Genomic DNA, 16,737 nt, shown 5'->3' with positions numbered 1-16,737 from the left:
GGGAGCAAGACCTCTCTGGACCTGTTAGTGATGCCCCTGTTGATGCATGACAGGGTGCGGTTGGCTCTGCCTATTGCTTCATCGCATTGGCGACTCTTATTCATCCTGGAGTCAATCCTGACTCCAAGATCCCTCTCTGCCTCTGTGCTGCTGAGAGGGGCAGCCCCTAGCCTATAACCATAATGGGATTCAACATTCAGAAATCGCTACACAGATGCTCCAAAAACTAAAACATACTGAGTGCTTCTCCCCTCTGCATATTGGGGCTTTTTTTGGTGAGGAGGGGGTGCAAACAAACTAAGACACCAACTCAAAAAACAAGACATCCATAACCATCACTCATTTTTTAAAGATTTGGCCATAAACTTCAGTAAACATTAGGAGAGTCAATGGGGGGTTTACATGTGTAGAAGTTACAAACTAGATTCTAAAAGACATAACTTGGATGCTTAAGAAGTCCCTCAAGGGCCACCCCCCCCCCCATACATACATTGTACCTACTCACTTTTTTATTGAAAATAATTCTCTGCGGCTGACAGATTCTTGGAATTTTCTTCACTTCTAAAGATGTTTTCTACCATGTATTTACTGCATATTTTAAGGGATGAGATGCTTTTCTGTTTCATTAATGATTTTCAAGTGCAGCCAAATACTTTACAGACAGAATCTATAGCCCTCACAAGTGACAGAAAAATGCACGATTTAATAAAATTCATGTATAGCATGCTAATACAACTGCATAAAGAAACCCCCCCCTTCAATGTATTGAACATGCTCTTTTCAAACTAGTATCCGTTACTTTTCACTAACTGGAATAGGCCTGTTTCTTAAATGGCTATGGATAATGTCATTTTTAACTTTACAGGCTCCTGTGGGTGTTTCTCCAAAGCCTATTACAAGGTTCCAAGAGGCGAGACTTGCCCTACATCAAAACATTATTGCTGAGAGAGATCCAAAGAGAAATTTCTATCCCTACTTATGAAAACTCATCACTGAATAGCTTGTTGTGATCCTAGCAAGGGTTCTCCTCTTAAATTCAACCCATAGAAGATAAGATAACATACTAAATACACTTATTTTCTATCAGTAATTAGAGAAATTACTGCTCAGTGGGACCTTGCAGTCACGCACAAATGTAACGGTTTGTACAATATTTTAAAGAAAACCGCTAGCCCATGACTGCGTTGTGGTTCCATCTATTCACCATAATTTGCATAAGACTGGGCATGTGTTTGAGCAGAATTAAAGTGTACTTTTCCAACTCTATAGCAAAGTCCTAGCACATCTATGTCTACTATTTTGCTGTGCAGATTGGAAATGCATCTCAACAAATGTTAACTGTAGAAACATGTGGCCAGTAGGTTGCACTCTCTCCCTCCACCCCTACCGCATTCCCACAATTCCTTTCCTTCTAGTGCTTATCAGAATTGGTTTCTGTTCCAGGGCTTATTTTTTAATATTATTGCTTCTGAATCGCGAACAACTGTTTTGTCGTTGGTGGAAGATGGTCTCTAGAGCTCTCAAGACTCAGTAGACATAATGCATAGGAAGCAGAAATACAAATATTTCTGCAGGGTACTGTAAGGGTCTCAACCTTTTTTCCTCTGGAAGGTGAAATGCTTGCTCAGTCTCCAGGACCACAGTCTGGCTTGTAAGACTTCAGGACATGTTAGATAATACCAGTCGTGCTGATACATTTGTGGTGGGATACCTGACAGAGACAAGATTGTAGCCTTACTTCTCATATGGCTTTACTTTCAGTGTTGCTGAACACTGAATTACCGGACTGGTTTAGATCTGAAAAAGTTCATTTTATTATTTTGAGTCTAATGAGGGCAAAATGTAGTTTGTGCCAGGAAATTTGTTGTCTTTGTTACATCACATTAAAAAGAAAATATTCTCTTTTAATTTAGTATATTCAGACCAACTCCTCTATAAAGTTTTACAGCAGCACCAGAGGAAATGATTAATGGGAACTTTGCAAGCAAGCAGAGAATGAAGGTCACTACGTTGTTGATAGCACTGACTTGAAGCAAGATAACAAGTAGAATGGCTGCAACCTAAAAAAGAATCAGAATTCAGGAGGTAATTATTTTTTCCTTCTGATTTACACAAGATCTAGCTTGGAACCATATCTGATCTTATTCCAAGTGGACTTCCTGAAGAGCTGATTATTTGATACACAACTTTTCACAGCTTAACATCTCCGACACCTACACTGGAAGGTCCTTCCAAATGGAAACAATTATTGGAAATGTGAGTTCCACCCTTCATTTCTTTTTTGATGCACATACAATATCTTCAATTAGTGCTTAATGGCTCAGGACAGTGATGTGAAGATTTCTACATGATACACAACTCACCTAGCTCTAGATTCTCACATTTCCTGCAAAACTTAACATTTTGATACTGATGTGGTCTGAAACTCTCACCATGATCAACTGCAAAATAGGGAAAACGTGGCCACTGAAGCTCTTGGTGCAATGTCTTAGCTGGTAATTCGGTCAATTGCACTGAATTTTTGTAAGCTCCCATGTTGTACGGTGGTATAGCCTCCAGACACTTTTGTGCATTAGTTTTTAAGCATTCCCTTTCATTGAATTCAACTGACAACTAGACCAGACATCAAGTTTTTAATTTTTCTAGGGTGAATCTTCATTTCCTGTTATGATGTTTTTGCTACAGGTTTTACATACTTATGTTTGAAGTCAGTTCAAGTAGGCAAGTGCCTGTCACAAAAGGCCAGATGGACTAGAAATTGGAACCAAGCTAATCACCCTTGAAAGTGCTTCAGAGTTGAGGTAGGCTGGCAGAACAAGCTTGCACTTGCATTAACTTTACTGTGAGCACCTTAATATGGACGATCTCTTCACAATCCTGCAGAAATAAAATTCTGAACACTAAATTCACTTTGTGCAAAATTCAGCCTCCACGGGCAGAGTGCAAGGGTAAAAGGAAAGCAAAATGGAGCATCCAGAAGGCACACCTCTGGAAACAAACCAGAACATTTTTAAATCTCCTTTTTAAAGGGGGAAAAACAGGTTAAATTCATTCTAATCAAGCCAAAAGAAATTGGTTCATTTGAAAATATACAGCAGCAGTGCAAAAGATAATCTTAAGGAAAAAAAAAAAAAAACTTGCCTGCCCTCATAACAAATCTGCATTTTTCAGAAATACTGGAGCCTGAATATGTAAATGATAAGAATGTATTAATTATCATTAGTCATTCCTTCACAAAGACTAGAACTAATTGGAGAAATAATTTGAGAAAATTGAGGTACATGACAGAAAGCATTAAGATTCATCAAGTTTCAATTCTTTGGTTCTGTCAGCTTGTCAAGAAGTAGATGTCGGCTATTCCGGCATTCCTAGTAAAACATTTCATATTTTCCTAAATTGATATACAATTTAGATTTCCTTTATAAACTGCTTCAAAATTAACTAGATCTGGCATGGTACATTTTCTATTTAACGACCAATATTACCAACAAGATTAAAAGAAACAGAAGCAAAGCAGCTACATCTGGGAATCTGAATTTGTAGTGATCCTCACTCAGAGCAGAATAAGTATCTTTTATCATCATAAATAGTGTGAAAAATTCCATCATATAAACATAGCAAATATGCAAATACCCTGGAATTTACACTGGAAGTGTACATACAGGAGATGTTTATATCTACTCTTCAACTATTCACCTTGATTAAAGGCATAGGTGACTATGTAACAGCCTTCCAGATAGCATTTACCCTAAGATGAGCGAAGCATTTTGATATGATCACTTCAATTTTTCAAATTACAGTAAAAAAATGTTTAGAAGCCTGCCCATGCATGCAGCTACATAGCTGCAATTTTAGGATTTCATAACTGGAATTAACAAATTCACCACAAACTCACAAATAGCTTTAGTTGACCCAACTGCTGGTCAAATACACTTGCACTGCCCCAACGGAGCCATGGTCAGGTTTCCTCTCTCTCAACTGGGGCTTGTTGCCAGGTCCAGGGAAAGGAACAGTATGAAATACTACTCCAGCTACAAGCCTCTATGCCACAGCAATTCTTGTATGTTTATGCTAGTTTTTTGGGCCTGCGTGACCCAGCCCAGTGCAAACCAGCACCAAACCAGGAACTGGGTTCTACCCTTCCTCAGAGGTTACACTACTGAGTACTTTCCACCATCTCCCCTCAGGCTACTCCTACCATCAAAGCAGTACCAGGACACAAAAATAATAAAACAGAGTACATATCTTAGTGATGGTATTTCCTTTTTGGAAAACTTCACACAGATCTGTTTGGTAGGGGTAGGGTAGTGATGATGACCCTGCTGCCACCAGGCTAAAGCTTTGAATACTCTCCCCTACCATTTCCCTGCTCCCTCCCCCACCCCCATAGGGGTTTAAGTAGCCGGTTATCACCCTCCAGTCCACTACCTGTGAATTAGCAGCTAAATTGCTTAATTGATGAATTATTAGGCCAGCAGAAGCAGCTATTTGCTTAACTGAGGAATCCTTAAGCCACCCATTGTTTTCTTCTTTCTCCCCCTGCTGTCGCTCCTTCTCCAGTAACTGGGGCAAGGGTTCCAGTACAGTCCCCTTTCTATAAATTTTGATTATTACTGATGGAAATATGTTTCTGTCGGTCTGCAAGTGTAAGATGAAATTGCTGTTTATGGTTGTTTATTGATAAAAATTGAATCCTGCCAAACCTACATGCATATAAATAATGAGATGTGCATGGTCATATTGTGCACAACGAAATATGACTTCATATGAAAGTATCAAAGGTAACTGTTTGACAATGGTCATCTTCTATTTCCAACACAATCATGTACTCTTCTGGCAGTATCTGTATACAATTGTAATTGTGGAAAGGAAAGTGCCTTTGCATCATACATCTGGAGTGCTTCATTCCTTTTCTCTGTATTTCGTTCAGCTCCCTCTAGCAGACAAAAGAATGAACCTTCAAAACAGATGACAATTGAAATAAGTTCTTATATGTAGAAAGAGGAAACTTTTAAAAAGTTTACAGCAAGATAAGCAATCTAAGAAATTTGATACAATTTGAACAGCAATTACCGATGTCTCCCCAATTAGTGTACAACCATAATTTTAAGTGCAAAGTCATTCTGTGCAGTGCAAATAGTCAGTTGTATCATTAATACCATCTATGTAAATAATCTCAGCAAGTAACATTTTTTTGGCATTTAATTATGCCGTAACCTCATGACATTCATTTCAATATTGTTTGTAATAGAAGTTCAGGCTGAAAAACTAGAAAAATGCAAAGTTAAAAGGTTAATTTTCTCTATCTGAAATATAAGTCAACCATATATTTGATTAAAAGTGAAGTTACATTAGAATCCAGAACCAAATCAATATTTATGTTTAAATTATATTTTGCCTATGAGTTGCATGCACCCAATTTGCTACTCTGTTTTTTCACTTAAAAATAAAGTTCAACATGCTGCAAGTAAAGAGTAGTAAAAAATTTGAAGAGAGTGCTGCTAGTAAAACTTTAGCTGAGATAAGGTCCTGTTAGATCTTTACTACAGACTATCTGAGAAAGAACATTCTTTCTCTTCAATATTTGTAACTGAAATGTGGGGCCCATTTAATGATTTGTTTTATAGTGACTTGCACACACTGTACGTTAAATTTACTTTTGTTTGTTCTACGGGTGAAGCCAATATGTTTACCTTTAAGATAACTAGATGTGGAGATCTACCATAGCAAATGAGTGAGTGGTGGGTTTCAGAAAGAATCAAGTGAACTGAGTTCATTAGGTTTAGTCATTACTACGATACTACTAAAAACTTTAGGTCACAGGCAAAGAGGGCGAGAGGACTGCTGAACTGTGGTGTTCAGGCATATGCTGAAGAGGGGGACCTAGGCAGTACAGGACTTTTTTGTTGAAATGGTCAGTATTTCTTTTCTCACAGTTGCTTGATGTAGTAACTTATCTTGCAAGTGCCCATTTCTAAGTGCCCGGCTTCTTAATATTTTAATCGTTTTCCTCTAAAGCCAAAAGGAATTTTCTATAAAGCAGCAATACAGCGGTTCTACAAAGTTTTGATAGTATTAAAACATACTGCAAAACATCTATGAATACAATAAGCTACCCATTCAGGACAAAAACTAAATGTTTTCCCAAAGCCATGATATACTGGGGATTTTATATAATGGTCAACATGCACTTATATTCTTTATTCAGTTGAAGTTCAAGAAAATGGTCTCACGGGATTGCGAATAGAATGGCAGGGGACAGCATGGAGAATAACAGAGAGCTTCCACTACAAAAAGATTTAAATTACCTTCCCAGCGATTCACTGTTAGTAGGTACAGCATTAACAAGAGGGTTATTTCTCAAAGAGTCAAGTCTGAAATTATTTGTAACTTTATAGGTCACAACACTTAAAAATACCCAACTGGGAACAAACTGTTATTAGAAGCCAGCGCAGATGACACAAGATCACCATGCTTCTTACCTGAAGAACTTCTACGTGAGAACAGCAACATTCTTCCTTTTACATTTCTTTTAATTTTTTATTTTATAAAATCCTCTTATCTCAAGGGAAAACCAGAAAATTATAGTGCGGAAAACACCCAAAAGAAAGTACAAGATGCATAGAAGATTTCTGTATAAGTAACAACTTTATTGTAACTTGATGTGCTGAAATGCAAAAATATTTTCAGCAACAAGGTACAAAAAGTATTTCACCATTAACATCAGCTGATAAAAAAAGGCTGGATGGTTTGATACAAGTGTTTACATATCTGAATTCTCTTAGTCATTTCCACCCCAAAACAGGTATAAGTCATTTTCAATGGTTTAGTTTCTAAAATAGGACTCATTTATGTTAAACCTTCATTTTGAAGATTCAAAATCATGAACACAGACTATGATAAAGTGTACTACTGCAAACACTTAAAATAATGAATTCCCTTTCCAAACGTAGTCCATTTACTGCAAGCTGAAGCTGAGTAGTGAGACTAATAATGCCACTATAATCTTGCGAAGTTAGTGAGCTGACCTACAGACTAAATGTTTATGGTGATATTACTGCCAAAAGACAGGGAAAATTAGTCACTTTTTCTATCCATTAAAGATGAGAATTTAATTTGGGTCAAACGCAATGTTTAGCACTAGTTCAGGATACTATATCTTAGTTTTACAATATGGTGTCTTCTATAAACACTGTTTCAAATACTGTACTTTGTGTTAATCTTCAAGGGTGAAATCATCATAAAGGCTTAGGACCACTGTAAACATGGACAGCCTGTCTGCTGATCCTGTAATACACGGGCAAATTTCATACCAAATCTCACTTCAATACAAGTAGTCAAATACTGGCAGTGTAAAAACTAGAGCATCCCATACAATTTAAATTCTCCACAGCTAACTACCTTTTGCTGATTGGGTTTTGTCATCATCTTGTACCAATAAGAAGTATATGTGTGTGTGTATATATTACAGAGGATACCACGTACCCAACGTTTTTAAAACTTGCTATTTCTTTTTGCATCTACCCAGTGACGCTGAATTTGGGATGCAATGACAATCAAGCAAGGTATGTTGGAGCTCAAATCAGGATTCCATAACTTGTTTCTACCTCACTTCTAGTAATTTGTTGCCCAATAGCATTCTCCCCAATCTGTAAATATACTGTTTTAAAATTACTTTATTCTGTTAAACATATTTTAGAAAAGGCACTATATATGGGCTGATACTTCTGCATGCAGTAAATGGACTATACACTAAGGATTGTTTACTGACACTTCTTCCATTCAAAACGTTACCAAAACAAAAAGAGGTTGGAATGGAAAAGTGATGTTAAGTAGATACTAAGATTTTAAACAGTGAACTGAGTCCTTATTTTTAGAAAGTCACTCTTCCAAAAAGAGACAGAATCATACGCACACACAGAACACATGCAGAGTTCTCCCCAGAAAAATTTGGAGTTGGTGGTTCAAGTGTATGAGGGAGTAGAGTTGGCAAGCCAAAACATGGCACCTTCATAATTTGTGCTCCAAATCTTTTAGAGAGGTTAAGAAACGGCAGGACTTCTAGATCTCAGCCTGAAAAGCTGTCATATTGTATTAGATAATTTTATATATGCCGAACTTAAAAACCGACTGCATATTTGAAAAACAAACTCTCGAGGTGGAGGGAATAAAAACAAGCAAGAGGAAAAACTTGTTTCTACCAGCATTTGGGTCCAGTGAGAACACTGCATGTAGTCTAATCAAGAATAAAGAGAGGTGAATAATTAGTGCACTCACTTAAGAATACAGCAACTGTTTTACCTTTTTCTTAAGAACTGACAAAACTTAGTATACATAATAAATAAAACCAAATCTAAGCAGATCAAATGTCAAGATTTTTGTTAGTGTAACGTATGGTGGACATTTCTATAAATGTTGATATTCTTACAGCACAGTGTTTGACATTTTTTGGTACAAAGTGTGCTATTAAGCTTCTAAAAAAATCTTCGTTACAAAAGCCTTACGCTCTCCTTTAGATTACTGCATGTTATAATTATTTTAGAACAAGCCTAATTGGACAGTAATAATTACAGTATTAAATATTCAAGTCACTTTGTATATTAGAGCTGCAAGTTTCATTGGTGAGCCTGTTCATGACAAATATGAGGATATATAGTTCTAATATTATGCACTGCAGCAAAACAGTCACTATTTTGGAGGGAACAAGTACGTGTCATCCCTATTATGAAAAATGTTTATGGGACCTTAATTTAGATTAAATATTGAATAGAACTTTTTATTCAAGTCAAATCTCCATATCTATATTGTTTGATAAGGTACCCTCTGTACTTGTATAGATTGCTTTAATTTTATATGCACCTTAGTATAAAGATTTAATTCAAAGTGTGCATGTACAGAGGCTTGTATTTTTATAAACTGACTGGTTGTTTCTTTTCATTTTTGCAATTTTAATTATTTATTTTTTTTGCTAACAGCTTACTTGACACCAAGTATATACTCTGCCCTCCAAAAGTTTTACTAGAAGTAATTCGAGAAATCTGAATGAAATGAGGAAAGAGACTCTTACCTTTCATTTTTCATACAAGTTTTCTAGACAAACTAAAATTAGGCAATATCTCCTTCATTTACCTGTTAAATGCAAGTCTTGCCAAACAACAAATATAGCATATTATCACCATTATAATAAATGCAATGCAATAACTCAGGAAACATTTAGAGTGTGCAGTATGGCAGACTTTCCTCCCAATTGTAAACAAAGCTATCAAACACTGAAAATGTTGATATTAAAGCTAAAGGTTCATATGATAAAGAACTGGCCCATGACAACAGTTTACACATATTTCATCCTTTTCACATTATGCAGAATTTCAATACCATCCACAATGCTAGTATAGTAACTGAAATGCTAGGAAAAAACCCAAGTCTATGCTTGCAAATACATCTGACAAATCAGGGAAAAATACTTCTCCTGTTATGTGTATGTAACTTCCCTTGGTGTGAAAGGAAGTTGTGCGTACACATTTAGGTGAGAACAGACCCTCTTCCATGGTTTCATCATTCACACATTTCTTCCTCAAAAATGTAAAGTTACTCAGCAACTCAAAACATGAAAGCTTGTAATATTCAACCTTCAATTAAGTCTTCAGACATGGTTTTCTTGTTCATTATAACAAAACTAAATCCCATGTGGCTGTGGGCATCTTCAAAACGCATGTAAAAAGTTAAGCCACAGTTACCTGTACCTCATTAATTCATCAAAAGCAAAATATATATGTACCACACAACATTACAAAAGTTACACATTAAAAGTGCATATTTAGAATCCATTTGGCCCATTTCTTAAATTTACATTTGGTCATTCTATGTATCTTTTACTTTTCTATGTAACCATACATGTAGGATATAAATAATTTTTTTTTCAAATGCAATACTATTCTCTCTTCCCATCAAAATCTTTACTTCTCGCTTCATTTTCCATTAAATGTAAACCAGTGATGGACCATAAAGAAACACAAGCAAAAAGTTTATTGTGTGTTTCTCTGTCACGTTTGTACAGCTTTGACACTGAGACAGTAAGCATTATAAACGGTAATGAAAATACATTTTTGGGCCAAACCATTGCATATTTGCCCCCACAATGAAAAATAAATTATGTTCAAAGCAGTATATTGCCATAAATAGCCTGTAGGCATCCTCTGAAGGTAAACGGACTCTCCTTATCTATACTTGACTGGAGTATATTATGTAAGTCCAGTTCAAGTGGTTTTAATGAGAGGTTAGTTGAAAACCTTCCAGTCAGCACAGGACCAAACTATAATCTTCATTTTTTCAAAAAATAATGGAAGATCCCTTTCAAAAATTAATCTTCAGTTATCAAGTTTACTGCATTATGGAGCTAGTGCAATCCTGCATAGCCTAGTCAAAAAGACAAGGCACATAAAAAAAAAAGAAAAAAAATAAGAAAAACAACTAAGATACGTTAGACTATATGGACTAGAGAGTCACTGACTATAATTTAAGGCCTTTCAGTGAATTAGAGAGTAATCAGTCTAATTTAAAGCTGAGAATTAAACCATAAATTATCCATCTGAAAAGCAAACAATAGGCTTTTTCAGCTTCTGTTCTGTGGACAAGGATAACACAAATTCTTGTTATGGTTTGTGAAAACACCTCTGGACCTGGAGGAGTAGAGTCAATTCAAATTTCTCTAAAGTTCGTGGAAAATTTCATGACTGTTTTAGCCGTTTGCGTGGAATACCAAACTGTGGACACTGTGCAGATGCTAGTGCTCGAAAGGCCTCTGCTACTAAGTGAGGGTGGGAGTGGATCATGGACTTCCAGCCTGCCGTTTCCATTATGTCTGTTGCTTGGCTGAAAATAAAAGGATTAAGAATAATTATGTTTAAATGTATAGGTACGTATAAAAGATAAATCAGAAAAATACTAGGAATGTGGACTACTGTGACCAAATGTTATTTGTATTTTATGTGGAATCAATATAGTGTTTATTTTATAAAATACTCATTTTTCCAATATTAACAGGAAATGATTGCTTTTACTATTATTCCACAACTGGAACTTGCTCCCGAGTGAAGTTATATGTACAGTACACTCAACCAAGGCAGCATATACAGTGTAGCAATTCAGACAAACTTTATACACTACTGGTCATTCCTCGCTATTGAGTTCTACGACACTGTGGCTGTGTGGGCTCTGCCCTAGGGACCACAAGGAAATATAAAACAGGGAGGGCATTTTTAAGTAGGACCTTGCTGAGTTATGTCCTAAATCCAGTTCTTCTCAACACTTTCATTAAAGACTCACATAGTAGAATAAAGTATATTCTTATAAACTGGGTGGGGGACACTAAGCTGGCGAAGCTTACAAGCTCTTTGGAGGATGGGACTAGAGTTGAAAAGGATACAGGAACACTGTGGGAACTGTTTGTCAAGATTAGATTTAAAGAAAGAAGACTACAACGTGATACACCCGGAAAGGAGAAAGTAAATGCAGAGGTACAAACTGGAAATGACATTAGTGATGCAGAAGGAGGTTAGGGGGTTATCCTGGACCACAAACTAAACACAAGTCAGCAGTGCCATGCTGTTGCAAAAATGGCAGGTTTCATACTGGGATGTATTAACAGAGCTATCATATGTAAGAAATGGGAGATAAGTATACCACTTCACTCGGTACTGAGGAGGCCTCAACTGGAATACTGTATCTAGTTTTAACCACTACACTGTTCAAAGGACATTAATAAATTGCAGAGACCAACAAAAGCAACAAGGATAAGAATTTTAGAAAATGTGACAGATGAGAAAAAAACGTTAAAGGAATAAGGCGTGTTTAATCTAAAGACAGAATACCAAGGAAGAATGTTCCAACGGTGTTTCAATACAGAAAAGGTTGTTTGTTATATGAAAACAGTGATCAAGTTCTTTCCCCAGTAGCATTGAGAATGACACAAAGACATATTAGTTTACCAAAAAAAAATTAGGTTTGAAAGAAAAGAACTTTAACTATAGGGATAATAAAAAGCATGGAATAGGAACAAGGGTGGGAACAGGTTCATCAACAGTTTTCAGCAATGCCATATCAGCCTTTTCTCTGTTCTAATTTGCTCCTGCAGTTCTGTTGCATCCTCCAAGAGAGCAGAGAGAAATCTGGCTGATCTAATTTCTCTGGGAAGAAAAGTATCACTTTAGAAACACTGGTACAAGCCCACCCCAGAGCACCAAATTAAGGCTAAGTAGAAGGAAAGTTTAATGTTGGCTACTGTTGTTTTCTTACCATGGAGGACAGAGTAAGTCCATCTCTCTCATCTCAAATGAGGGGAAAAAAGGCAAAGTATAAATGGAGCTGTGGGGTATTATCTCCCAGATTACAAGACCGCTTCTGAAGCAGTCTTACTTTACTTGCAAAAAGCAAATGATTGCAATTCTGTAAGAATGAAGAATGGATCAAGAATTCCAAAGGTCTCCCTTCACTTCTGAAATAAACTATGGTAGGTTTGTTTTTATTCCCATTCCAATCACAGTAGATTGCAACCCATAATATAACATAAGTGGATACTATGGAAGGTACTATTGCTGGGGAGGAGGGAAGGGGGGACTTTGATTCTGCAAATCTTTACTTACTTGCTATTCCAGTTTTTCCCATCTTTACACCCAAGTTGTCTAAGAACACTGCACCTACAACAGAAGTAGTGATACAAATATATTTAAGCCGGCATGGAAGTTGTCGCATAGATGCCAACTATGTCTTAAATGAAATATTACTTGCCTGTTAATAAAATCTATTGCTTGTGCTTTCAACTGTTCTGCGCTGTGCAAATCTGCGAGGATAAGAATGTCAGCAACGTTTTCTACTGAGAGGTTACTACACAGTGCCTCTTCACACATGACCTTCAGCCGTTCCAGTGCATACTGGTGGGGAAAAAAGCCACATACACGTTCACTAATCATTCTTCAAACTTATTCTTTCTACTGTCATCTACACAATTTAAAACAAATTACTCTTATACTTTGACATGCCTAGCACCTCAACCCCAGGATCACTGCTTGCAAATAGATCATTCAAAATGTAATGCATGCTGCATATAAAACCTTCCCCTTCCCTCCATGCCTCCAATGATAAGCTGCATTAGATGGATTAAATACAAATCAAAATCACAATTGCTTGCGTGTTCAACAGTTGCACCTCAGAAGATAATTTTTTTTAACAAAACTGAAAACTAACTCATTCTGGGTATCATGTTCCCTAGCCAAATTTCATCACAAAAAAAATCTGAAAAGGTGGCATATATATTAGGATCACAGGAATTAAAACCCTACATCAGACCATAGGCTGTTAGTCAAGCAACAGGTCTGACTGTGGCCTGATGTTTCAAAGGAAGGTGTAAGAAACTGAACAAGGAGCAACTGCATGGAACCAGAGTTGGGGCTACAGTTCTTCCCAACTTTTTAGTGTTTCGTTTACTCCCCATCTAATGTAACAAATGGATTACATTTGTTATTGCTCAATATGAGAAACAGCCAATTTACTTTAATAAAAACTTTAAATTAGTCCTTAGCCTCCTGTCTAAGCATCCATGAGAGCAGGGCGTTACAAGTTGAACCTAACAGAAAGTGAGCCAAGCTTGAATCACTAACATATAAGACTTTCTAGGTCTATAATCAGTTTTGGTTTGATGTCTTTTGAACACTTATTTCTTCTACACTTCTGATAAAAGATGAACTGCAACCTATTGCTATTTAAAAGATTATATTTTCAGGACTCTCCCTGCTTCCTATATTCTCCAAAATAGCGTTTTGGGTACTTTTTGACTACCGATGCACCCCGACCAGGCTTTTCTTCAGCTGCTTCTAACGCTGCCAAGACTTTTTTCCTGTCTAGTCACTTAATTTAGAATGCTTCAATTACACAATTCCAAAGTCTCTAAGACAAGTTAAGAAACAGTCAATGCACAGCTACTGAAGCCGTATTACTATTTCTATTCCACTGAAGTAGATAGTGAAGTGCAGTAGTTTGCACTGTATCATTAGAGAATGTGCAAAGAATTGATCATGGGAACAACACACCTTACTCTAAGGCTGTTGCTTTTAGGTAAGCCAGGATGGATATGAACAATGAGCAAATCAATACAGATTCTGCAAAGGATAATTCTGCTTCTCAAAACTACCAGAGTTCTTTAAACAAAGTCAACTAGACAAGCAGTTGAAAGTCTGATAGCAAGGCTACATAACTGGGCAACATGATAGAAAAAAATTAAGCACAGAAAAATTTAAGAGAATGCACATTAAAAAGGACATAATGAACAATGCACAAAAGGCTGGGTTCTAAACTAGCTCCCCAAGACAAAATGACTGACGCTTCAATAGCACAGGTAACGAAAGAACTTGCTATTAAACATTGAGTCAAACAAGATGCTAGATGTATATAACTAAAATACTACAGAATAGCATGTTATGATATGAAAGAGTATGATCTCACTGTGATTACTGTTAAGACCCTTCATCTCAAAAAGAGCAAAGAAAGAGAAAAAAAATAATGGCTCAAAGGAACAACAACAATCTTTAAAGGATAGGCAGGGAAAGATGCAAGGAAAGATTAGAACTGCTTAGTTTAAAGAGAAAAAAATGACAACAAAATTCTGAAGTGGTAATACTTTAGAGAAGGCAGTTATTGAACTCTTATGTATTATCTTTCTCAACACAAAAGATCAAGGACATTTTATTCAGAACTAATTACTAAAAGATAAAGATAGTAGGGCTGTGCGAAGCTTTGGTCACTGATTCGATTCGGAGGAGACTTGGCAGCCGAGTCTCCAAATCTGAATCAGGAGACCCATTAATCTCTCTGAGTCAAATTGAAGAGATTTGACCATCTGGCCACAGACCCAGCTTTATATGTTTTTTCTACATACCCCGAGGTACCAGGTGCAGCTTGTGAACGCTGAGATGGTCGGGCAGAATAGAGCATGCCACAGGAACACGGGGGGTGGTGTTCGCTGCCATGTGCGCAGGGGACCCCCTCGTGCCTCCTTCCTCACCCCCCAGCTCAGCAACTGGCCGTAGGGGAACCCCAGGTGCCCGAGCCAGGGGGGTGAGGGGGTCCCCTGCACACTCTGAGGACCTGGAAGTGGACCGGAAGTACTTCTGATCCATTGCTGGGTCTGCCGCTGAGCATGCAGGGGACCACCCCCCCCATGCTCCTGTGGGGCACTCCATCCGGCCCACCATCTCAGCATTCACGAGCTGTGCCTGGTACCTTGAGGTATGTAGAAAAAACATATAAAGCTGGGTCCATGGCTGAATTGCTGATTCTCCAAATCAGAATGGAATCTTCAGATTCAGCCAAATCGAAATCGGGATAGTGATCCGAATCAGCGAATGAATCACTGTCCCCCAAATCCGACTCCGAATCGAATACTGCCCATTTCACCCCTAACAGATATTGGCTTTTTCTCGCCAAGAATTTCTGAAGTAACTATTCTTAGGTTTTAAATAAAGATTTATTTACTTTCCAGGGCTCAAAATCTTTATATTCCAATTCCTTCTCTTGTTTCCATTGTTGCCTCTGCTGCTTATTTTTTCTTAAAAGTCTATTGCAGTTGCATTTAAACAAACTAATACATACCTTTTTTAACAGAACTTTCAATAAACAAGTACTGATTCTGAGGTTTTAAAGGTTTAAGGATTTACTTACTTTGTCTGCAGCTGCCAACAAGTTGTCAGCCATTTTTTCCAGGTTTGGTGCTTTCCCTGTGTAAATGAATCTCATCATTTCTTTAAAAACCTCAGGGTCTACATCATTTATTTCTACACGATTCTGTCACAAAGGAAAAAAAGGAAAACTATAATCCACTTTTCGTTTTAGAACAATGAATTTATGACTATCAGCTTGCATTTCTATTTTATTTGTTTTTTTACTTAGCAGCAAACATACAGCACCTTAACGTGGTTTAAGCTGACATATTCTAGTGTTAACAGATTAGAGTCAAAACTCCTTTACTGCCAGCAAATTTATAAGTCAGACAATCACCAGTGGAAAGATCGAGGGAACAAATGAGCATCTTGTAAGCTTTTCTTGGTGATTAAGTATGAGAGGAATCTGTAGTGCAAAGGTCATATAAAGAATTCAAAACCTGATTTATGGATTTTGAAAAATAAGTCCAGACCAGATTTTAAATCCATTAGTGTTTTGATATGTTACATGCCAAGAGTACCGGACAGAGTAAAAAGTCAGCAAGCAGGAGAATGAGGTTTATTCTGTTCAAATTAATTAGGATTAATATGTTCTCAAAGCAGTTCTTAAAGGAGGCCTGCAAAAAGTGATTTGTACCTCACCTGAATCCCACAACTGAGGGCCCTCCATTGTCAAAGACCTGGCCCTGCAAGTTTGGAGTCAAGGACCAGGATCCTGAAATGGATACAGAAGTAACAGGCCATCAGTGTTACACAGCATCCTGATGAAAGTTTACACATTTTGGTCTGCCTACCTACAGGTGGGCCACTATCCACTGAGCCATTTTTTAGGACTAGGGCTCCCTTAGTAGATGGCCCTCACCTGTGGGATTCACTCAACCAACGCAGCAGTAACATACCCTGTAGGACTTTAAGGAAGTCTTAAGTGAATGTGAAAAGCTACCATTCAAAAAAAAATCTTCCTGGAAGCTGACCAAGAACAAACCCTGAAACCATATTAACAAAATACTACCTGCTCTTGTTGCAT

The 16,737-nt window shown here is 37.2% G+C and overlaps 1 protein-coding gene across 1 annotated transcript in view; it reads right to left on the bottom strand.

Moving 5' to 3' along the window:
- Positions 1 to 10,008: 10,008 nt before the first annotated feature.
- The window catches only part of SPOPL (speckle type BTB/POZ protein like), a 52,491-nt gene continuing 45,762 nt past the window's right edge, over positions 10,009 to 16,737 (bottom strand). Inside the window, exons 8-11 of the mRNA XM_019554309.1 lie at positions 15,712 to 15,834; positions 12,787 to 12,929; positions 12,642 to 12,695; positions 10,009 to 10,872 (exon numbers count right to left, since the gene is read on the bottom strand). Of these exons, the coding sequence (XP_019409854.1) occupies positions 10,728 to 10,872; positions 12,642 to 12,695; positions 12,787 to 12,929; positions 15,712 to 15,834 (465 nt within the window). The 3' untranslated portion in view covers positions 10,009 to 10,727. The remainder of the gene's footprint in view (positions 10,873 to 12,641; positions 12,696 to 12,786; positions 12,930 to 15,711; positions 15,835 to 16,737) is intronic.

The sequence above is a fragment of the Crocodylus porosus genome, unplaced genomic scaffold, assembly GCF_001723895.1.
Source record: "Crocodylus porosus isolate Cpor-Errol unplaced genomic scaffold, CroPor_comp1, whole genome shotgun sequence".
Taxonomy (NCBI): domain Eukaryota; kingdom Metazoa; phylum Chordata; order Crocodylia; family Crocodylidae; genus Crocodylus; species Crocodylus porosus.
This window is presented reverse-complemented; position numbering and strand designations above follow the sequence as displayed.